Source organism: Prosopis cineraria, unplaced genomic scaffold, assembly GCF_029017545.1.
Source record: "Prosopis cineraria cultivar Desert tree isolate PC_DT_omini unplaced genomic scaffold, ASM2901754v1 PC12, whole genome shotgun sequence".
Taxonomy (NCBI): domain Eukaryota; kingdom Viridiplantae; phylum Streptophyta; class Magnoliopsida; order Fabales; family Fabaceae; genus Prosopis; species Prosopis cineraria.
The window spans coordinates 35,979,073-36,003,807 of record NW_026555343.1 but is presented as its reverse complement, the minus strand read 5'-3'; the positions used below and the strand labels follow the sequence as shown (position 1 = coordinate 36,003,807).

At 31.6% G+C, this 24,735-nt stretch overlaps 3 protein-coding genes across 5 annotated transcripts; 2 read left to right on the top strand and 1 right to left on the bottom strand.

Moving 5' to 3' along the window:
• Positions 1 to 304: 304 nt before the first annotated feature.
• LOC129287764 (SNF1-related protein kinase regulatory subunit gamma-like PV42a) lies at positions 305 to 2,934 on the bottom strand. Its single transcript, XM_054923995.1, has 3 exons — positions 2,516 to 2,934; positions 1,249 to 1,615; positions 305 to 685 (listed from the first exon to the last, which is right to left on the bottom strand). The coding sequence occupies exons 1-3, from the start codon at positions 2,890 to 2,892 to the stop codon at positions 359 to 361; spliced, it is 1,071 nt and encodes a 356-aa protein (XP_054779970.1). The 5' UTR covers positions 2,893 to 2,934; the 3' UTR covers positions 305 to 358.
• A 2,745-nt stretch (positions 2,935 to 5,679) lies between these two features.
• LOC129288687 (PTI1-like tyrosine-protein kinase At3g15890) lies at positions 5,680 to 8,456 on the top strand. 3 transcript variants are annotated; one of them, XM_054925402.1, is made up of 4 exons: positions 5,680 to 5,826; positions 6,395 to 6,542; positions 6,934 to 7,196; positions 7,555 to 8,456. In XM_054925402.1, exons 1-4 carry the CDS (start codon positions 5,738 to 5,740, stop codon positions 8,159 to 8,161), a joined length of 1,107 nt encoding a protein of 368 aa, XP_054781377.1. In that variant the 5' UTR covers positions 5,680 to 5,737; the 3' UTR covers positions 8,162 to 8,456. The 3 variants fall into 3 exon arrangements, with proteins under 3 accessions (XP_054781377.1, XP_054781378.1, XP_054781379.1); XM_054925403.1 differs by having other exon boundaries at positions 5,690 to 6,031; XM_054925404.1 differs by lacking the exon at positions 5,680 to 5,826 and adding an exon at positions 6,042 to 6,160.
• An 11,582-nt stretch (positions 8,457 to 20,038) lies between these two features.
• Positions 20,039 to 23,133, top strand: LOC129288559 (PTI1-like tyrosine-protein kinase At3g15890). Its single transcript, XM_054925190.1, has 4 exons — positions 20,039 to 20,457; positions 20,852 to 20,999; positions 21,522 to 21,784; positions 22,154 to 23,133. The coding sequence occupies exons 1-4, from the start codon at positions 20,408 to 20,410 to the stop codon at positions 22,797 to 22,799; spliced, it is 1,107 nt and encodes a 368-aa protein (XP_054781165.1). The 5' UTR covers positions 20,039 to 20,407; the 3' UTR covers positions 22,800 to 23,133.
• Positions 23,134 to 24,735: the final 1,602 nt, after the last annotated feature.

Here is a 24,735-nt window from a genome sequence, read left to right as displayed (position 1 = left end):
GTTGTCTTTGCTCATAATACCTTCATAACTATGAATACCTCCTAAATCACCTACCTTACAAAGATTGGCACATACCTTTTAAACCACCTACCTTACAAAGGTTGGCAATAAGGTTGGTACAATCTTAAGTGATTTCATTCATCATAAGATTTGATATTAATTTTTGTTAGCTAAAAGTCAAAATTAAAAATTAATTTTTGTAAAAGCAGGGGCCACAAACCATTTTTAATATTGAGGAAATAATTTGCATAATAAATATTGCTACTAAATTATAATTTGCTCATTTACCCATTGCATTTTAGGCTTGGTATAATTAAGTAAAACCTATAGAATGTCTCACAAACATCAGGTGATCCGATCAATCTGGTACAAGCGAAAGCCTTATGACTCTAATAACATCCGTAAGAGACACAAGCCCCACAAGCAAACCATCCTGATCCACCACCCAAATCCTATGCACGTGCTTAGTCACGGCCTTGTCGATCACTTCAGACAAGGGTGAGTCAGCATAACACGTCACAAGTTGCCTTGTCGACGTGGCAGTGTTGGGCGAGTAGAGTGGGCTCATCCCAATTTCTTCAGTGAAAGCAAGTGCACTTATCCCCAACCATGACTTCAATGTCGCCACGTAACATCCTCTCAAATCAGTCGCAGAAAATGTACCTATCAGCTTCCTCGTTCTCCCCTGCAATCACAACCGTGATATAGCTAGGTTATAAATATGTTTTAGATGTGATTTAATTATTATTGACTTATGTTCTCATTATATATACAACAAAATGAAATATTTTCAACATAACTAAGCAGAATAAATGCAATCGGTCAACCTGTGGAAAGGAAAATTACAATCAATGAAAATCATAAATCAGTTATAAGCATTTCATACTTATAGAGTTGTTTAGAAAATATGCCAATGTCTCATTCAATAAAGATTGATCTAGGTAATAAAAATTTGATTTATAAAATACAAGATGGTGCATCCAAATCCCGCTACCTAAATCAGCATTAAATTTGGAAACATGCTTGAATCTAGTAAAGACTCGAAACTTTCACTTATTTTCAGATAAAAAAATTATATTGTTGTGTTCCACTATATACAAGTTTCAAAATCGCTAAAACACTAACGTTCAGAAACAGATTTCTTTAATCTATGATAACCTGTCAATTTCTGAGTCAAGAAATGTGAGAGTTCTTTTTGTTAGACACAGAGAGTCTGAAAAACAACATTATGTAGATAGAGAATCTTACATAAATAAGGTGTTTGTGAGATGGGTCATCATCAGAATCAGAGGCTGTGACGATAGGAACGGCATTTAACATGGCGGTTTTGAGGCACTTGATGGCGTCGATGAGCTTGGTGCGATCGGTAATGGCGTAAACGTCATGATTGACGGCCCCGAGTTGCTGAACGGAGCAAGACAAGACAGTCTGGAGTTCGTAATCGGCACTGTGTTGTTTCATGAACCTGAGGACGTCCATCTGAGTCAACATTCTGTAGCATGAAGCAGATTCTACAAGTTCCACTCCTACTGGTGCTACGTTCTCCATTTGGCTGTCCATTGGGACCAGTACTCGATGCACTCCTTTGCTCAACACTTCCATGCTTTCTATTACACTACACATCCAACACTTTTCTAACTCAAAATTCAAATTTGAAGTGAATTCTTGAAACATTTGAGACATGATTGGTGATTACTCAAACTTGAAAGACAGTCAACAACCTAGGAAATAGCCCGCTAGATTTAATTATACAGTTACGTACGTTGCTGTCCGATATCAACTTTCAATTTGGTTCATGATGTTGGTTTTGTCCTGTTTGTTGTCCTTCAATATACCCAAATCTAATCTTTAGCTATTAATTTAAATTAAAGTAAAATGCTATTAAAATAGAAAAATGTTTATTGATTAATTGTAACATTAGGAACATATTATGGTTAAGAATTCACAAGATGTCACTAAATATATGAATTCTAAAATTTGCACTATTCATAATTGTGATTTATTTTGTCTGAAAAATGAAACAATTTAAAATTTTTCCAAATTTAGAAACCCTCATTCAGCAACCAAAATTAACTAAGATTCTGTTAAGAGCACACAGAATTACAAAAATAAGAAGGAACTACAGAAGACTTGAAAATTTAAGCTCAAACGTGTTTGAATTTAACTCTTTCTTCTAGTCTTAGTTTATTCTTGTCCTTTTAGAACTTAAGATAGCTTTCTATTGCTAAATGATAGTTCCTAGACTAGACATACGACGTTGAATTTTTTTTTTTTTTTTTTTTGGTGAGGAAGTTAGACGATCCTGACTGATTAAGTGCATGTGACCTTATTTGAATGCAAGTATAGCCAAAAAATTTGCGTGCTTTAAATAAAATAAAATAAACATCGTTTCTCATATATTGAAACTCAGACCAAAACACTTAAATTTAATTGCTTGCGCAAGAAAAAAACATAAATAGGATATAAAATGAAGAATGAGATATGATAAAGGGGGTTTTCTAATTATAACTATAACCTCGTATTTGGATTGAGAGTCCACAAGCTAAGTCCTTCAAAGCAGTGACCGATAATGGAGGAAACGGGAACGGACATCCGTTGATCAAGATCCTCAGTGCCATCGGTAACTTTCAAACGGCCACCGTCCGCGCCGCCACCGCCGTCTCCGGCAATGTGTGCCACAATATCAAGCATTGTCACCATCCCTATGTAATGTTTTCGCACCGCCCCGGTTTGCTTATCGGACTCCACGATCATGGACCCTCCGGCGCCGATCCATTGTCCCGGAGGCGCAGCCACCGGCACCGCCATCACCTTGTTCGCCACCAGCGTGTTCATAGTATCGGCCAGCGACGCCGTGTACGGTACCTCCACTAACCGCTTCTGGCCCACCATCAATTCTCTCACTTTCCTTTCTCTAAACCTTATGCTTTCAGCTCGTTGCATCTTCTTTTCCTGCATCATCTTCTCAATTTTCCTTTGCTTTAACCTTACCGCTCAAAGTTACCAATGGGAAAATTTATATAGTTGGATAAAGATATATATGCGAAGCAGCTTCTTCTTCTTGTGTAATGGTTAACACAACGTGTCGTTTTCACAACGTTTCAGGTGTTACGTGGCACGATTTAAGCTTGCCACGTTCACCGACTGCCGGATGACTCGTCAGGCTTCTATTAGCTTTCTATTTTGGACCAGACTAGCTCAAAATGTACTTAGGGTTTAACCAGCATTAGCCCAAGTCCAAGAAACCAGCCGAGATATTTATTTTAGGGTTTAACTAGCACTTCCTCCATCGTGTTGATTAAAAAGGCAAACAAAATATATCATACAGTATTGGAAAAGAAGATCACATGATAAAATTTATAAGTTATAAATATTATAAATTGTAGCAGAATTTAAATTTGTTGATAATTGCTTCACATAGTTAGATCATTTAAATTTTGTTGAATGGATTTGTCTTCAAGAAAAATAACAGTGAATACTAATGCATTCTATTTCATCACTCTGTCTTCATTATGCATTTTAGTGCGTTACTAATATTTAGTATCACTTGTCTATTTACTCTGTGCGTCACTTGCTATAAGAAAAATTTCTTCCATTAGGCTCTTTCCAACAAGCTTTAGCACAATGCTTTCGTTCAGGATATACAATCTCTATTAACCTGTTTCATTTATGCAAGCTTCTATGTTTCTGATGATAATTACTTTTTTTTTATATTTTTAGTTTTTTTTAATAGTTTAACCTTAGCATTATATCTTTATAATATTTTATAATATTTAGCAACACATACATCCTTGACTTTTTAAAAAAATTGAGTGTTTTAAATAATTAATATTTAGTTCTTTTAAATATTATTCGTTGATTCATTTGATTGTATAATAAATTAATGGAAATTCAATAATCCAATTATATGAAAATGCATGTGGTATTAATTGTTGTAGTGGGAGCGTAATTAAAATTATTTGAATAGTTATTTTCTTCATTCAAATTCTAATTTTTCCTCGTATCATTTTCAAGATTTTCTAAGCATGATTAACTTTAGAGCAGTTTTTTTTTTTTTGGTAGCCCAGCCGATTCACCGAAGCTTTGCCTCGACTGCATCCAGATCCGACCCGCATCATGTACCTGGCATGATGGGTGAGTCTCTTAGTAAGAATTTTCTACATACACAAGGTTCAAACTTGAGACCTTGCTTAAACGAAACCGAACTGCTTACCATTCGGATCAACTCCCGTTGGTAACTTTAGAACAGTTGATATCCGTTTTCTGAACTTGTAGTATATATGGACAGTCTTTTTGGGCCCGAAAAGAAAGAAAGAAAAAGGATCGTGGGGCCTAATTTTTGTTGTAGATTTTGAGTAGCCTGGCTTCAAAATCTGGTATGGGCCGTAACAGAAAAGTGGACCCAATTGATTTTGAATTGCGGCAGTACAGCTACAATACTGGACGAATAAGCCGACGAAAAGGAATAAAAGCTTGAGCTTGCCTTCTTTCTTCTTGCTTTTTGGCCAACAGTGAGCTTGCGTTGATACATGATATTCAATTGCAAAATCGAGCAAATATTTCGGGAAAATACAAATAGCACCTTCAAGTTTATCAAAATTACAAAAAATTCCTCTTTATTTTTCAAAACTATGCTCCGGTCTATTTTTTTTTAAATAGTTAAGAATATTCAGTTTAAGAGTCTAAAATTTTTATTATATTAATTAAAATATATGAAAAAAATTTAAAACTATTAATCTGTCCTTATAATCTAATATATTCTCTCTCCTCCAATTTTAAAGAACGTTATGGTTATATTTCACTTTCATATACATTTTACAAAATATTAAAATTAATAAACATACATTACATTAAAATTAATAAAATAAATATAAAATATATTAATTAAGTTATCTTCTTTATATTAAATTCCTAACTCTTTTTTTCAAGAAGGTTTCTAATTTATTAAATTTTTATTCATATGTATCTGAAATATTATTTTTGTCAACTTAGAAACTTAAAATATAAATAAGTTTATATAAATGACTCTTAAACTTATATACTATATAAATAATTTATTTTTTTAATATTCTCTTCGTCCAAAATTATAAGATACTTTTAAACAAAATCTCACATATTAATAAATTTTATTAAATATACTTAATAACTTTATTTTTTTCAAAATAAAAATATAAACTTTTAAAAATACTCATCATTTAATATATCAAAAAGAGAAGTGATGAAAATTAATTATAGAGAGAGAAATGATAAAATTAGAATTGATACATTTAATGAAGCTTTAATGTACTTAAAGTATTTTATATTTTAAAATGGAGAAACTCTTTCAAAAGTATTTTATAATTTGAGATGGGGGGAGTATTATTTTTGTCAACTTATATATTATAATTAGTTGCTTAGAAACTTAAATGACTCTTAAACTACATTTATATTAAAGAGGGATATTTTAGTTCAAAATTAATGATTTAATGATTGGATAGTTGAAAATGAAAATCTAAATTAGAGGGGAGACGTGTGTTATGTAAATTTTGATTTTAGGGGAGTCTTATATAAATTTTGAGAAAAGAAAGGAGTTATTTATAATTAAGATAAAATATAGGGAACTTAATATAATTTTATTCATGATATTAAGAACCGTCTTTCTAGTTTCTAGTTAACAGTTTGTCCGAAAAAATAGTTTCTAGTTAACAGGACAGCGTTCGCATAACATCATTTTGGCGTTTTCTTCCCACACGAAAACATGCCTTCGGTTACTCTGGAATCGAATCTAGTTCTCATGTTTCGCTCATCGTCCCTGCCATCCTTCACGTTCACGGTAAAACACGCTAGGCAAGTAGAATACGGAAAAAGAATCACCTTTTGGATTGGAGGGACTTGAAGAATCTGGTTTTGTTTCGTGGGTTAATTCAAAGTTTAAATTTTGCTTGCTTTCTAAGATTTGATTTCGGAGACTGACAGAGAAATAGAAGAAGCTGAGAGTGATTGGTGGTATGGCTTTTTGCCCAATATTTTTCTGTTCAAAGGGTCTGGGCCGGTAAGTTAATTAAAAAAAGAAACAGATATTCATGGTTCTGTGTGTTTTACTCGATCATCCTGGTTAGTTGTGTTTTAGGTGGAAGATGAGAATGACAAAGGGTTCTGAATTCTGGGGTTATATTTCCCGGTAGGAGCAAATTGGTCTGATTAAGAAAAATCTATTGATCATTAGTTTGCTAGGTAAATCTAGGAGGCAAAATATAGAGAGATATTAGAGCTTAATCATAATCGCTGAATTGCTGAACTGTTCTGTATATTTGTTCACTCTGAAACCAACTAGGTCGATCTAAACTTGTAAATTACATTATTTCAGATTCAAATTTACATTGTTAATTGATATATGAGAGTCTCCATTATGCAGAAAAGCGCGAGAGAAGAAGCTACCTAAATGGCGGGTCTTCTCTTTGAAAGAAATACTCTTGGCGACAAATAATTTTAACTATGATAACAAGCTTGAAGAAGGGGAATTTTGCAGTGTCTATTGGGGCCAACTTTGGAATGGATCACAAGTGAGATGATGACTTTATCTTCTATTCTTTGTTGCCTGCTATCTTATCAGCTTTTGTTTCTTGTTGTTTTTAATCTTATTGATATCATTGCTTTCTGCCATGAATGGTATCTGGTTCTGCTAGATAAAAGTCTGCTGTCATAGTCATAGATCCTTATAATATTTTCACTGGGAGTTTGTGTGTTTGGCTTCTATCTTTACCATTATGGGATTTTGGATGGGACACTGAAGTACCAAATTTGAAGTGTAAAATTTTTGTATGGGCCAAAAATGTCGCCTTATGATAAAACTTAAAAGCTAAAAAGGCCCTCTTTCACATATGGGTTGTGTCAAATTTTCTCATCATGATTGGGAAGTGAACCTAAATAATTCACATCCATGTACACCTACAGATTGCAGTTAAGAGATTGAAGGTTTGGAGCAACAAGGCAGGCACAGAATTTGCTTTGGAAATTGAAATATTGGCGAGTGTACGGCACAAGAATCTTGTTAGTCTGCGTGGATATTGTGCTGTGGGGCAAGAAAGGCTAATTGTATTTGACTATATGCCAAATTGGAGCCTGTTCTCTCATCTTCATGGACAGCACCCTGAAGAATGTCTTCTTGATTGGAATAGACGGATGAACATCGCGATTGGGTCAGCTGAGGGCATTGCGTAAGTCTTGGCCTTGCTTTCTTTCATCTAAAGAACAGTACACCTACCAATGAGCGCATAGCATAACTAGTTAGAAGTTGTACTAATTTAACCAAAAGTCTTAAGTTTGAATCCTAAGTATGCAGTTGTGTTAAATACTCATTGGAAGAGCTTGCAGCCTTTGTGGCCCGACCTCGATTGATCCGGATTAGTCAAGGTTTAAAAGACTCTACATACTGGGTACACATGTGAAAAAGAATACATATCTTGTTATAGATTTTTGAAGCTTTTCATCATGTCTAATATTTTACTTTTCAAGTTGTAGTTCTTCATCGCTGACCTTATGTAATGTAACCTTTTGTTTTTTTTTTTTTTTCAGATATCTTCACCACCAAGCAACACCACAAGTAATCCACAGAGATATCAAAGCAAGCAATGTGCTATTGGATGCAGATTTCCATGCTCGGATTACAGGTTTTGAAGTTGCCAAGTTGATTTCTGATGGGGCAACTGATGTGAGTGCCACTACAATTAAGGGAACCCTCGGCTACCTCGCACCAGAATATGCCTTGCTTGGTAAGGCATCCAAGAGTTGTGATATTTACAGTTTTGGAATTCTCTTGCTTGAACTTGCTAGTGGCAAGAGACCAATTGGAAAACTGAGTGCCACAACGAAGCAATCAATATGTGATTGGGCACTTCCTTTGGCTTGTGAGAAGAAATTTAATGAACTTGCAGATTCAAAGCTAAAGGGTAGCTATGTGGAGGAAGAACTTAAAAGAATGATTCTTGTTGGCCTTGCATGTGCTCAAAGTCAGCCTGAGAGGAGACCCACCATGCTTGAGGTGGTGGACCTTCTGAAGGGAGAATCTAAAGATAAGTTTTCTCAGCTAGAAAATAATGAACTGTTCAAAAGCCATCAAGCTTTAGAAAACAGAGATAGAGCACCAGTTTCAGAGGAGAAGGAAATACTTGATATGAAATAGAATAGTGGGCTTTAAGGAATGGGCTTGGTCCAATTGAGCCCCATCTTCTGGCCCACTATCCTACAGTGTATTTAGAACTCCAGGAATTGATGGCGCCAAGATTTTCATTTTTTTTTCCTTTGTTTGTTTGTTTGTTTGTTTGTTTTTTGTTTTTTTCCTTTGCTTAATCTGATCAAGGAAAGTGTTTGAATGCTTGACTTAAGTTCGATGGTCATCATATCCAGCAACTCTTTGGGCTTGTTTGGTTTGCGGAGATTATTACTTGAGAGAAAGGAATGGAAGATGATTCCAATAATTAAGCATGTTTGATCAATTTTTTTTTCCCGTTCATCATTCCGTTCCCTTGGTAATCTAAGATTCAAGCTCAATGGTGATTTCTCTGGATGAAGGATGGAATGTTGAACATTCCTGGACTCGTGAACAAAAAGACCAAAACATCCTTTAAACTTTTACATATCTGTATTTGCCCACGTTGCTATTGCTTTTTATTTTTCCCCTCTTTTTTTTTATGTGGATAAAATTAGAAATCATTCAAATCATATCTTCTATGGGGGAAACAATGAATTTCTTTCTCTATCTTGATAGTTGCTAGTGTTGCTCTTGGTGCAATGCGCAGGGGTGTGTATCTTGAAATTAAAATTCAATATCCTACTATTTGTAATTAAATAGATTAAAAAAGATTTTTTTTATTGGCTAAAAATTCATGACAAGTATTCTAATATATCTAACCAAGCAAACATATTTCTATATCATTGTATCGAATTCAAACCTTATTTTTATTTACATTTCCGTTGTTATTCCTAACCTCATTTACATTTCTATCGTTGGACCTAATTAAAGAGTCCGTCCTTAATAGGCTTATTATAAATTCAGAAAGCCTACAGGAAAAGGAATATAATCTAATTAATCAGTATTTGTTGTTCATTTGATTTAATTTAATTCAAATAATAAAAACATTGCAAGTAGTGGAGAATATGAGGCATAAGTCTTCATAAACCTTAACTCACGTTCAATAGACCCAACCCCAACCTCTCACCACCGCCCCTCCAATGAATTCCTTCTTCGTTAGGCTTTATGAATGCGACAAACAAAATTTGCATAAATGAATAAGTGTATTAAAATATTGAAAAAAAAATCATTTGATCACGTACTTTTCGCACAAATAAAATTTAAATTTTAAAATTTGATTTTGTGCAATTCAATCATGTATAAAGTTTTCACTTGGTTAAAACTTAGTTTTTTTTTTTAAATTATGAACCAGTGTAACTCAATCTTTATAATTTTAATCATTTAAAATATTTATCTTTATATTTTAAAAAATAAAATTATAAGAGCTATAATTATTTCTTAAAACTTAGAAACTGATGCTTTAAATTCCCAAGATATAAAGATTAAATTACACTAAATTAAAATTTAAATATTAAATTTTAATCAAATCAAAATTGCATGCCGCAAATGATTAATTTATTTCACAAAGTTTATTGTGCATTAGCGTTAGTAGTTTTTGACAAATTTTCGTAGATGCTCCTTTGGATCGAAAAATATAAACATTTTTAATTTTAATAATAATTTGCATGCTAATGAAAATTTTATTTTTATTAAAATATATATATATTGCCACTAGTTCCAATTTATAATAAGCGAGGATGGGTCATAAATTCACTGATATAAAAATTACATTAATAAATAGGAGAAATAAAATGATTTTGTTTTTTACAAATACTAAGATCCTCTTGTTTTAAATTAAGATTATCTTAAAGAAAAAACTTATATTCTAATTTTTCAAGGAGTAATTGTCTTGATGGGACTAAGTCAAGTCAATATATCGACTGATTAGCTCTGGAAGAATGTGGAGAGAAGAACTTGGTCTTGATTGGCGTATAAACTAGTGGGTAATCCGCGTCATGCTCAAGATTTTCCAGCAAAAAATAATGCATCTTTGAACATAGAATATTCGTTTCGTCAACAAAGAGTCGGCGACTTCTTGCAGTCCCGTCTGAAATCAATCGCTCACTTGTTGATTGATAGGCCATCCCTGATAAGAAGTACTTAATTACGATTGAAGACGAGACCAGGCGAAAAAGACCATTGGATTAAGAAGTTAATCTGCTACCATGATGCTCGATGCTGAGTCATCACACACCAAAACTTCATTTCCATGCCCAAAGACTTTTGTCTCTTCATGCTAGCCTGTCAAAAGTGCCATGGAGGATCGTGTTAATATGAATGCCATGCCAAGTTGGGTAACTCCCAAATTGAATAGAAATAAGTTAAGTGAGCTAAGCTTTAATTAAATAAATTTGAGTCTATATAATAAATTAAATGTTTGAGTCTCACCTAAAACCTGCATAAGGGAGGTTTTTTTTTTTTTTTTATGGCTTAAACCTAAACTTACTTAAAGCATTACTTGATTTGAAAGCCTATTTAAAAGTTTATTGCTTAAACCTAAACCTACCTAAAGTATTGCTTGATTTAAAAGCCTATTTAAAAGCTTATTTAAAAGTAAACATTTTAGTTAGGCTCCCATTTTAGTTTTAAACATTTTAAATATATTTTAGAACTATTATAATATATAATATATAGGGTTAATAAGTAAAACGAACCCTGAACTCTTGTTTAAAAAGCGTCCTAAACTTTAAACTCTTAAAATGTAAACCCTAAACTTTTAAATTCGTAGTAAAATAAACATTGGCTATTAAATCTTTAAACGCGATTATTGTTCATGCAGTATTGTTCATAGTGGGTCTCAGTTAATGCTGACATGTTATTGTCAATTATTGTCACAGACTCTAAACTATTATGTTAGTAACATTTTAGATTTTAAACTTTAAAATTTTAAACAAATTAATCCCACTATTTATATATAGAATGTTAACTATTATGTAGACCAAATTAGTCTTAGTGTGGTTTGCTACGATAAATGCATTGTTGGTTGTGGCAAACAATCCATAATTTTGTGAAAATGATTTTTTTTTACTCTTTTTTGCAATGTTTTTTCAAACGATTGGTTTATTATACTTTCGTATATTCTATAACTCTAATTTAATATTTTTTAAATAATTTTTATTTATTTAATAGTGAAAACTTAGGATTTCATTTAAAAAGAAGTTTAAACATTAGAAAATTTTAATTAACTAATTAATTTGAGTTTTAAATTCTTTGATGAAATCATGGACTTTCACATCCATTGTCAGTAAAATCCTATGATATTTAAACTTCTTTTCAAATGGAATTTCAAATTTTTACTATTAAATAAATAAATATTATTTAAAATAAGACTTAATTAGAGTTATAAAGTATACAAAAGTATAACATCATCCCTAATATTATCATGCACACAGAATACTAAACACGAAATAACACTATGATAATAAAGATTTCATTAATCTCATAAATAGTTATCATAACCTAAGCTTAAGAAAATATTTAAGAAAAATAGGATCCCAAGAAAATTTTTTTTAAAAGATTGTTTGAGCTCAAACTATAATTCAAAATTAAATAAATAAGACAACGAAAGCATGAGAATTCTTCACATGAAAATATTAAGCTAAACTGAAAGTTTTTCAGCCACTAAGGCACAATGCACCGCAACGCACTTCATTGTCTGCTGTGGCGAACTGCACAAATGGATACATCCTTCTTCGTGCCTCACGCTATGGCACACGTCCCCTGTCATGATAGCAAACTATTGTCATGACAACTCTTCAAGCCAACTTTCAAAAATTGCCATTTTGTCATTTGACATCCAATTCAAGGAATTCAAGCATTCGTACATAGCTCATAGAGTCATATAGCTATTGGCACTGGTCTCATACCAAAACATAAAGCTAAATGAGATTTGGACACCTAAAGTCAAAATGGTATTTTTTTTTTCTTTCAAAATTGCTACTGAGGTGTCTAAACTCTTAACCCAAATGCTAATAGCTATGGAACCACTTAAACTAACTCAAATGGACTACAAAAAACTTGTACAAACATTCAAAACACAACAATAACATTTCAAACAAGATCTGGCCACCAAAATCCCATATTTAGCATAATTTCCACTAAGGGTGACAACCTTTCATAATTAATCCAATGGCCAATCTAACACATGAATCAATATAAGGCTAATACTTACACGAGTATCTCGACCTCTCACAATCATTACAACACAAATACAACAAACTCGGGCTGAGATACCTACAATTAACAACAGAAATCATGCAAGTGCATCACAAAACTATATATGTCCTAAGTTGGCATATACATACAATATTCGTTACAAAACTAAATAAATGAAAGGGACTATAAAATCTGGCTAGTTCCCTTGATGCTCAGTCGTACCTTCCTTTCCCTTATCCCTATTGAAGCCTTCACATGTAAAATGTAACCACAGGATAAGTCACGGACTAAGTAACCAAATAATCTAATCAACTATTCGTGTGTAAGAATAGTTTGTGCATATGTGAAGTTGCATTCAAAACATATAATAACTCATATATTTACACATATAGTTATAGAATGAAATGTATGATTAACACACTACCTTATACTCTCCTTATGTCTTCCAACTGAATTTGTGGGCTAACAACTAGATGGGACCAAGTCCATATGATTGGATTGGCCCAAGCTCACCATTAGTAGGAAGCAGCATTGACCAAGAAAGCTTTTCCTTATTAGGGACCATAGATTCCCCCTGTCTATGAATACTAAGTGTGTCAATGTTCAATCTATCTTACATAGTACTGGGACTTTCAAACAATATAACACTGAGCACTGGGGCCTCTACAGTGCCAGTGTACCATATTAATTTTCAAACAATGTCCCAACATCAAACTAGGATGAACTCTTACCCTCTTACAATGATCATGCCAAACATACTCGATGCTCCAACATATAGTCATAACATATAATTTATCACAATTGATCATTTTCACTTAAACCATAGAATTTAGTAAGTAGTTATATATAAAAATAGCATTTACTCTCCAAATACTAGAACATTAAAGAAACTTTTCATTCCACTTCACATAATTTCAAAATCATAATTTCATAGTATTACAATGTTAATACTAAACTAAAACATTAACTTTGAAATCTAACACAGTACTATCCAAACTCACAAAAAGGGAGATTAGAAAATTCAGTTACCTCAACCCTTTTGTCACTAAAAGGATTACCGTGGTCAACCAACGACTTTACATACGTCCACTAGTACTACAATACTCGATCAAAAGTTAATCAACAAGATTAAACCCTTAATGGTCAATTCACACAAAATATCATCCTATTTATGATACAATTTTAGGTACCTATAATACCTAAAACTTTGATTTAGCCTCAATAATTCTTCCAACACACTCTATTAATCTTATTTACCATCCCAGCACACAAATAATATCATTACATTACCTACATTGTCCTCCATCTTTAAATTTCTACTTAGGATTTGTCCAAACCCTAACCAACAACTCCAAATCTTTATGAAATCCATAAATATAGATTTAGAGGCTTGATTTAACTCTCTAAAGCCTTAACTAAGGTGATGAGTTTAGCTATTACCCAAGAAAACATGAAATCAAAGCCCTACAATACCCAAAATCCTTAGAAAATTCAAATATAGGGAGAAGGAGAAGTATAGGGAGCTTACCCAAAGCTAAATCTTTCTTCAAATGCTTTCAAAGTGATCTCAAGGTTGAGCCCTAGTATCCACCAATTGTTGCTTGTCGTCTCTTGGCATTCTCTCTATCCTACTTTTGAGTTTCAGTCTGATTTAGCGAATTAATAAGTACAAATTTTGCATGTTCGTCATGGCGCATTATCTCATTCACTGCGGCGCATGGCACATAGAACCCCAAACTTCTTTTGGGCCTCCCTCCGTGCCACGGCCCGTTCAAACTCCAATCTAGCCCTCTTCTAAGGTTATCCAAAGATTCATTAGTCTCTCAAAAATATCATTAAACAATATTTCACCCATTTTGACCAAAATAGCCTGAACAACACTAAAAATTTTTGAAACAAAAATCTAAGATGTTACAAGAAGCACAGGATACCAATTGTTTGGAAAATATTATAAAAGAGGCAAAAATGTCATTTCACAAAATTATGAGTTGTTCACCACAGCCAATAATGCATTCACCACGGCGTCTACATTAAGGCTGATTTGATCTATATAATAGTTAATACATAAATGGTGGGGATAATTTGCTTAAAATTTTAAAGTTCAGGATCTAAAACACTATTGATATAATAATTTAAGGTCTATGGCGCTAATTGACAATGACACGTCAGCATTAACTATGGGCCACAGTGAATAGTATCACGTGAACTGTACGACGTTTAAAAATTTAACTGTCAGGGTCCATTTTGCTATGAATTTAAATTAGAGTTTATTTTACACATTTTAAGAGTTTAGGGTCCAGCTTTTTTTTTTGAGCAAAAGTTTAGGATTCATTTTGCTCATTAACCCTGATATATAAACCAATTTATCAATTACAATATATAATAATTGAAAGGATTTACAAACTACAATACAATATAACAATAAAGTAACAACATTAAGATTAATACATAAGTCTAATATGATTGAAAATATAACTAAAAATAAAAAAAGAATAAATTGATTAAAAATTAAATGGTGAAACTAATGTATTTGTGATAAATTACATAATATACATATAAAAATAGGCTGGCTTATTGAACTCATAGGCTAGGCTTTAAAAAAATAGGTCCAGTCGATTTAATTAAATAGGCTTAATTAAAACCCTGTACTTAACCTAAGCTTATTTAGTAAGTAGGTTAGACAAACCTTGAAGTAGATCAGGCTATAGGTTTTTGTTAAAGGCCTAGCCTATTCTTACCCATATTCCCAAACTAACATTCAAACTATATTTGAAATATACTTTTATTACATTTAACAAATAGTTTAATCTTCTAAATATACTTTTGCAAGATATGAAATGAAAACTATACACACATCATATTTTCATGTTTCTTTTTATTTTTATTTAATAGAATAACTCATTGTGTTGAATGATTTATTTATTTAGAATATTTAAAAAAACATTAATTACATATTGAAAAATGTATGTTCTTAAACACCCAACCTAAAAAAATATCTCATTTTTTTGAATAGATAGAGTAATAATATTACTATTAGTACAGTTAAATCTAGTGGAGTGAGCAAATCACTCATAATGTAATTAATCAAGATTTAAATTTTTATTGAAAGATATGCTGACAATTGGTATTGTTTGGCTAAAATATGTGTGTCATAGGAATAATAATAGTAGTAGTAGGAACAATAATGGTAGTAATTTCTCTTTCATCTAATCATGCATGGCTGTTGGTTGGTATCAACATTATTTTATGAATTAAATAGTATAAAATAGTACTTCTTTCATTTTAAATTATAAGATATTTTTAAATAAAAATCTCATGTATCAATAAAGCTCATTAAATATATTTTACAACATTATTTTTTCAAGATAAAAATATAAATATTCAAAAATATTTTTCATTTAATATTCTATTGATAAAAGAATATTGAAGAGAGAGAATATATATGAAAGGTAATATTAAAAATATATCATTAATAAAATTTTATTTTTATCAAATGTCTTATATTTTAAAATGCTGAGTCTTCTTTGAAAGTATTTTATAATTTGAGACAATAATCATAGGTTTGCTATTAATATTTATTATTCTCACAAAATACTATATTAATAGGTTTTCTAGAAAATCAATGGATTCGCTATTCATTATAAATAATAAAATAGAGTTGCCCGTGCAGGTAAAATAATAAGCGTGCAATTTGAATAGAGACGTCAACTATTGGATCATGTTTAATGTCCGCGCAAGAGAAGATCATTTTAAAACTCTTTGATCTCAATTTTTTTTTTATAATTGAAATGAAAGGGCAAAGTTGAAAAAAAAAAATGAACGACATTTAAATAGTAAAATAATAGTAAATAATACATAAATCTTTGAGTAATTAAACAAAAGATCACATTAGTTTGGACTTTTATAGTCACTTTGTTTTCAGTTTCTGACTTTCTGTTAGAAGAAATGCACAGGATTGTCCAAAAATTCAAATCAATTGAATGCAGTTAAAAAATTAGTAAATAATATTTTTGTAGTAAAATGATATTAATAAAAGATCATAAATTTATATATCAATTTATTTATTTCCTTATATAGTGAATAACATGCCGCCAATGTATTTAATTTGAATTCTTAATTTTTTTACCGAAATTTGAATTCTTAGTTTGAAAGAGAAAATGCAAAAAATGTCAAAAATAAAAAAGAGAGGGGGGGGGGAGAAGGATAAAATTGTCCAAATACCTCATAACAGTATGATATGTAGGTCTATGCGTTGCACGTGTTTGAGATGAAAAAATTGTGAAAAATAATATAAATAACATTATTTATAGAATTCCAATTTAAGTAATAATAGCCTTGTTAGGGAAAAAAAAGAAGAAGAAGATTTGTTCACACATATTTTCAATTTTAAAGTTTAAAATTACAGTTTAACTTGTACACTGCACAAATGATATACTTATTTTAATTTAATCAAATGGATGATCAATCATTGATTAAAGCATATGAGATTGAGAGATGCAAAAACATTCCTGTATTGGAAATAGAAACTCTCTAGCAGGACTTAAGAGTATGAAAAACAACATAGTTAATGCTCCTATGATAGATAACTCAGGACAAATTTAAAATATAATTTAATACTCCATCCTATAAAAAGATAAAAATCAATTAAAATAAATAAAAAATAAATTAAATTTTGTCAACCAATTAAAAAAATATTCAATCACATCAACTAATAAAATAGTAATAGTAATATTAGATTAAAATTAAATTGATTGTACAAAAATTAATAGACCAATGGGAGAAGATAATCAACATTCTACCAAAGTATGTTAGCCAAAGGAGGAAGAGATTTATAACCAATCACATTTATTCTATAAGATTTGTAAATATATATTAATTCTACACTGATAATGAATTGATGAATATAAAAATAATTAGTCAAGTTAGATGAAGTAATAGTTCATTTAATAAATTAATTGGTGTAATTGATCGAGTTAGGCAAAGTTGTGTGAAATAAAAGGGAATTGCTTTAGAAGGAGATTTTGGGGCTGGTTTATTTGATCATCATTAATTCAAATAATAAATAATTAAGAAGATATTCTTAAGGTCAATGTGCGCGCCGAACTCTTTAGAATTCAAAGTTGACTTGGATTGGCTAGATTCGTCGTGCAATTGCCACTAGCAAAAAGTTGTGGTACAAAGGGACCATGTCCATATCAAAGGCCCTGGTAGGATCTAACTCATTCTGACATTCATTCCATTTTTAAGGCAATTCTTCGAATAAAAGGGTACATGAGGGAATACAGATCTTTGTTCTAACAACATAGGTCACAAGGACAGGCAACGGTTCTATGCTTGTCTAAATTTACTTGCTCAATAAGTATATAAATTATTGTAATTAAATTTTATTGATACTTAAAAATTATAATAATATATTTTTTAAAAAAAATTTAAAATAATCTTCTGAATTAAAACACTCTTCTTCTTTTTTATAAGAAAAACACTATTCATATATATTATTCTTTTTAAAAATTTAAAATTTAATATTTTTGAGTATTATATGATAAATGATTGAGTTCTATATTAAGTGGTCTAAATTTACTTGCTCAATGAGTATATTAATTATTATAATTGAATTTTATTAATATTTAAAAATTATAATGATATATTTCTCTTAAAAAATTTAAAATAATCTTCTCAATTAAAACACTCTTCATATATATTATTCTTTTCAAAAATTTAAAATTTAAATTTTTTAAATATTATATAATAAAATTTTTTATAATCATTCAATTAAATTAAATAGTTATTATTATATCATGGGATACGATACTTAATAATTGAGAAGATTTAGCCACTTATTAGATTCAAATTTGAGTGGCAAGTACATAAATTAGATGGGACCTATCTAACATGTGAAATTTAACTCTCTCTCTCTCTCTCTCTCTCTCTCTCTCTCTCTCTCTCACACACACACACACAAAATTTAACCTCCTTTAATTTACAACGTTCATGTATAATGTATATTAAAAAAATTAAACCATTTTAAAATAGTGACTTATTCTGTTGCCTTATTCACAACTAACGCTTAAAGTTTTTTACATTAATCAAAACGGGGTCAAAAATAAAAAGAAGACATTTCTTAAAATTACAAGATGTCTTATATTTTAAATCAACAATAACTTATGAAAAATGTCTTTTAAGCTTGAGAAAATACTTTACTTATATATTTTTCTCCCACTTTGCAATACACTTCTATGACAATATGAGAAGTTCATATATTTGGATCCAAAACCCTGAATCTTTATGGCAACACCATGATACAAGGAAAGAAATAAAACATACAGTTAGCAAAGAAATAAAACCTTGAATCCTTGTAACATTGTGTTGTTGTCACAAAATCAAATATCTTTATAGGATCCTAAATTTTAGTATAACACCATATTACAAGAAAAGAAATCAATACATGAGTGAGTCTTACAAGTCCAGTGAATCTTATCTTTCCCATTTGTTTTTCTGTTTTCTTATAACACTGCAGAATACTACGATAGTATGTACAATCACATGCCAATCTTTATATATATGTAACAATTTAATTGAGAAAGGTCTACTTCTTACTGCCAATACCCCATGAGATTTTTTTTTGTTATCAGGGGAACTTTACTCTTTATACCTACCCAAAAAAAAAAAAGCACACACAATAGCTGGGATTTTACTATTTGTATTATCCACCCCGAAGCATTATTGGAATACTCTTCATATGACGACATCTTTGGATATATCCCGTGACACTACAGTTGGACTATGAAATACATATGGACAATATTTGATTGAACATATATATATATATATATATAAAAGGGGGAAGATGCCTGAATTCAATATTCAAGTTTCCTGTCGGAATCCAAACAATGGGTTAAAAGGGTAATTACATTTATAATGCAATCAAGAAAGTTTCATAAGGCTTATCCTAATTTCGAGATTCTCCTTGGCTTTTCTACCACCATGTTACTATATATTTTTCATAAGTAAAATTTCATGTATCTTGTATCAGCCACATACTCTCCTCTGCGACAGATATCAATGCATTGATTCAACAAAATGAGCAAATATATACATTATTTGTAAACGTTTAATTCAATCTTACTCCATCAAATCAATTACCTAAGTATATGAAATTAAATTTGAAATACAGGCTTCTTTTTCATTTTTCACTTTTTATTTAGAGTATAATGATGTCATACAATATATGTAACTGATTCATATAATAAAATAAGGTTTGTTATTGTTATAGTAGTACAATTTTTTTTCATTTGATTTGATCACTTAATTGGGTGATCATTAAAATCTTTACAGGATTTATTTCTTTTTATCATATTTCCGCGTACAATTTACAATTATTCTTGTCAGCAATAAATTCTTGCCCTAGAAATCATTTGGTTACTTCAAACAATTTACTCTAATTTGTCAAGCAAGCAAACTATTGTTGGCCAAGGAAAAAAATAAACAATCTATCTATTAAAAAAATTATAAATAATATTTTTAAGAATTTTAAAAGTAAATTGAAATTAAAATTAAATTCAAAATTATTGACATGTCAAACTGAAATTTTTTTCATAAAAGAATCTTTTCTCAAGAGCTTGGCCATTTTAGGTTCACTATGACGCAAATTACTTTAGCTTTAGCCCTGGGCAGCTGCTCATGGAGTATTCAATTTTATACTTGTCAACTTCAACTTGGAAACGGAAACAAAAAAGAAAAATGGACCCCATTGTTGAAACCGCATTTCGCAGCTGTATTTTGTCTTGACAAATCAAGGAATGATTAATTCGACTTGACCTGTACATCTCTTCAATGCATCTCCAAAACCACGCAATGCATATTCAGTACTCTCTTCATGCTTTTCGCAGAACGCAACGGTCGCCATAACGCCGCAACATCATCCACTTTTACCCCACAAAACCATGCGTCTAGTCTCTCTTGAATCCTCATGTTTCGCACACCGTCCTTGACTCTTTGTTATCTTTCACAGTGAAGGAAGATTAAGATTAATATTTTGTTTTGTGGGTCAATTGGAAGTTTGTACTTTGCTTCCTAGCTGGGACTGATTGAGAAAGTCAGAGATATAGACAGTGAAACTGAGAAAGAGAAACAGGAGGTGGGATGGGTATGGCTTTTTGCCCATTATTTTTCTGTGCAAAAGGTTCCAATCGGTGAGTTAAAATAACTGTTCATGCTTCTGTTTCTTTTACTTTATCATTGTTGATTTTGGATTAGGTATTTCTATATTATGGCTTCAAGGCTCTGTTCTGTCATCCTGGTTTGTTGTGTTTTTGGTGGAAAATGAGAACTAAAGGGGGTTTTAAATTATGGGTTTCTATCAGATTTCTGGTATGAGCTAATTGATCTGAAGGAGGTAAACTAGAGAGATAATTTAAAACGCATTCCTAAATCATTCGATTGCTGAACTGTTTGTGGTATTTCTTTACTTTGAAACCTAAAGACGTTTTAAACCATATATATTGTGAAGATTCAGATTTAAATGCTACTGTTTTGTTTCTCTTGAATGAGCAATTGAGATTTGATAGTTGAATCTCCTTTATGCAGAAAAGCACGAGGTAAGAAAGTGTCTACATGGAGAGTCTTTTCTTTGAAGGAACTACACTCCGCAACAAATAATTTTAACTATGATAACAAGCTTGGAGAAGGAGGATTTGGCAGTGTATACTGGGGCCAGCTCTGGGATGGATCACAAGTGAGATTAATACTTTCTCTTTTAATTCTTTGTTGCATGCTATCAAATCAGCTTCAGTTGATGGTTGTACTCCATTTAATTATCCTTGCTGTGATCTCATTGCTTTCTGCCATAAATGTTATTTTCTTCTGCTACAATCTTTACTGCTATTGGGAAGGTCTAGGACACTATAGTGCTCATCTTGATAAATTATTCCAAATTAAATGTGTGAAACATAGAAATTTGACATTCATTTCAAGTGAGATTTCTGTTCCTTGGAGGATAGGTCTGTAGTGATGTTGGATAAGGTCATAATGTCGTGTCTGTCCCAACAAAATAAAATCTAAAGTTTCAGTTGCTATTTGCTAATGCTCTGATCAAGGCATTTCTCTGGCACCTGTGATAATGAAGCTATTTGGAATGCGTAAATGGCTAACACACGATAGAGTAGTATAGTTTTGTTACTTCTCTCCAGTTTCAGAGTTCACTTTGGTGTGGCTGCTTGTCACTTCATATCCTTATATAATCCATGTACACCTTCAGATTGCAGTGAAGAGATTAAAAGTTTGGAGCAACAAAGCAGATATGGAATTTGCTTCAGAAGTTGAGATACTGGCCAGAGTAAGACACAAGAATCTTCTTAGTCTACGCGGCTATTGTGCTGAAGGGAAAGAAAGATTAATCGTGTATGATTATATGCCAAATTTGAGCTTACACTCTCATCTTCATAGACAGAACTCTTCAGATTGTCTTCTTAATTGGAACAGGCGCTTGAATATCGCAATTGGGTCAGCTGAGGGAATTGAGTAAGTGGCTACGTGGCCTTCCTTGACCTAAAGAGCACAGATTGTGACATTGATACAGGGCAATACAAATAACATATGCTTCTTCAGTTCTAAATATGAGTTATTTTTTTAAGTCCTAGGGTGCCAAATATAAGCAAAGTGAGAGAAACATTAATCATCAAGGGCAAAAAGGGAACAAAAAATTACTCGGAACCGCAAAACTAACTTTAACCAACCTTTTGTGACTTTCATTTGAAACTGGAGTAGTATAATTTTAAAGTACAAGTTGAAGTTTTACATTGTGTATGATATTCTTTTCAAGTATTTGTGCTTCATTACTGATCTTCTGTACAAGTCAGTATATTAATTATACATTTTGTTTTCATTCAGATATCTTCACCACCAAGCAACACCACACATAATCCACAGAGATATCAAATCAAGCAATGTGTTATTGGATGCAGATTTCCAGGCTCAGGTTGCTGATTTTGGTTTTGCTAAGTTGATTCCTGATGGGGCAACCCATGTGACAACAAGAGTGAAGGGAACCCTTGGCTACCTAGCACCAGAATATGCGATGCTTGGCAAGGCGTCAGAGAGTTGTGATGTCTATAGTTTTGGAATTCTCCTACTAGAACTTGCTAGTGGCAAGAAACCAATTGAAAAACTGAGTACTTCAATGAAGCGATCGATAGCTGATTGGGCACTACCATTGGCTATTGAGAAGAGATATAGTGAACTTGCAGATCCAAAGCTAAAGGGTAAGTATGTGGAGGAAGAACTCAAAAGAATGATTCTTGTTGCACTTGTATGTGCTCAAAGGGAGCCTGAGAAGAGACCTACCATGCTTGAGGTGGTAGAGCTGCTTAAGGGAGAATCTAAGGATAAGCTATCTGAGTTAGGAAAGAATGAATTGTTCAGAAACCATCCAGGTTTAGATGACAATGATGGGGCATCAGTTGCTGAAGATAGTTCAGACTTCATCACAGAAGAGAAGGAATCAACGTCTGAGATGATAGAGAGTAGTGGGCTATAGTCCTGGCGAAATAGCTGAAACCATGAACTCTTTTTTTCCCCGGTGTTTTTACAGATTTGTAAAGCTCTCACAACTTGCAGGTCATTGTTATCGCCAAGCGGAGTTCAAAATGGAAGCATATGGGTTTATCAGTGTTTGGGGTCTGTGTTCATATTGGTTTTTCTGCTATCTAGAGTTTCTGATATTGGTGCAGTGTCTAAGGTCTTCTTTTTTACTTCTCTGTTTCAGACTATCATCTTCTGAATCTTTCTAACTGTATTGTAATTAAGCATTGGGCTTGGCCCACTCTGCCTTATTGTAATTAATGCGCCCACCTGTGCTAATCTTACTGAAACCCTTGTTTCAGGAATAGGGCAAAGAAACAGGATGCAATGTGCAAGCAAAAGCTTTAAAATCACATGGAGTATCAATGAACAAAAATCGATGTTCTAAAAATCAGATTGATGATAAATTGAAAAAGTGAGAGCATCACAATTTTTATAATTCAATTGATTAGATTGAAGATAGAATTGATGGTATAATAATTAAATAAAAAATATTTCTTCAATTTAATATTGCAAGTCATTTTAGTTGAATTACTCTTTCAATAAGTCCATTGATTGTCAATAAAATCATACATCTTTTTTTCATATTTATTCTTATTTAATATGATGACTCAATTAAAAATCAACTACACTTCCCAATTGAGGGTATGTTTGGAAAAACCTCATTACATGTATCTTGAAAGATCTAAAATGCTTAATATTTTTTAACATTTCACCTTATAAAAAAACCTTATATTTTTAAATTGGGGGTGTAGTATTTATGTGTGTAATTGTGTATGGTAAGTAATAAAACATTAAAAATAATGATAATGCCATTTTCAATTTTGATACACACAATTATGTTTTACCACAAGTGTATGGTTCGTAATTAGTAAATGGCAAATCAAAGTCGATCCCACGAAAAATCAAGTTAATTGGTAATTAGGCAACAAAGTCTCCATTTTCATTTAAGTTGAGCAAAGCAACATATGGATTTGATTTTTGCAAAATAAGGATTGAAATTAAAAAAATGCATTAAAATTAAAATTTCAACAATCACAAACAATCAAGGCAACCTAGGGTGGCTAATCCTTTCTTCAATTCATAGAGCATGTAATTACCCAAATAAATTCACTTAATATTAATTTGCTAATCTAGAGTATTAATAGGAATTATCTTTCGATTAATTGCTCCCCTCTCTTGAATTAATTTGCTATTTCTAACATAATTATCGAAGAGGCAAAATGGCACAAATTCACTCTAATGTGATTATATGAGTCTAATAGGTATATTCCTATCCTATTGACAAATTATAATAAATTTTAATTCTATATTACTCAATTTAATGGTCAAGTTCAGATCTTTCTTTTCCAAGGCAAAACCTAAATCCCCAACTTCACACTCAATGGTGGCCAAGTATTAAGTAGACAAATAAGCACAAGATTAAATAAATAAAACTAATATTAAGCTCAAATAAATGGTTCAAACATGCTCTAATTCAAGAATCAGTTTATAGTTACCTTAGATTAAAAGAAAATTAGCCACACATGGCTTCCATGACAGGAAAATCAACAATATATATGACAAGTAAAGAGAAGAAGGAGAAAAATAGATTAATCGGATTAATCTTGAGCAAAACCCTTAATTTTTCACCAAATCTAAACTTTTCCAACCCTTCTTTGGCTTTTTCCCCTCTCCCTGGATGTTCTGTAGCTGCTGGAAGTGAAAAATGCATGAAAATGAGATGCCCAAGCCTTAAAAGTTCACTAACAATCAAAACTATGTGTTTTACTACAATTGCACTTCGCTATAGCAAAATACATTTTTACTACAACGAACATGACCTGTTTAAATTTTTTTTAAAATTTAATTTTTTCGACTTGAGCTTCAAAATTTTCTTTTTTGGGCCCCTA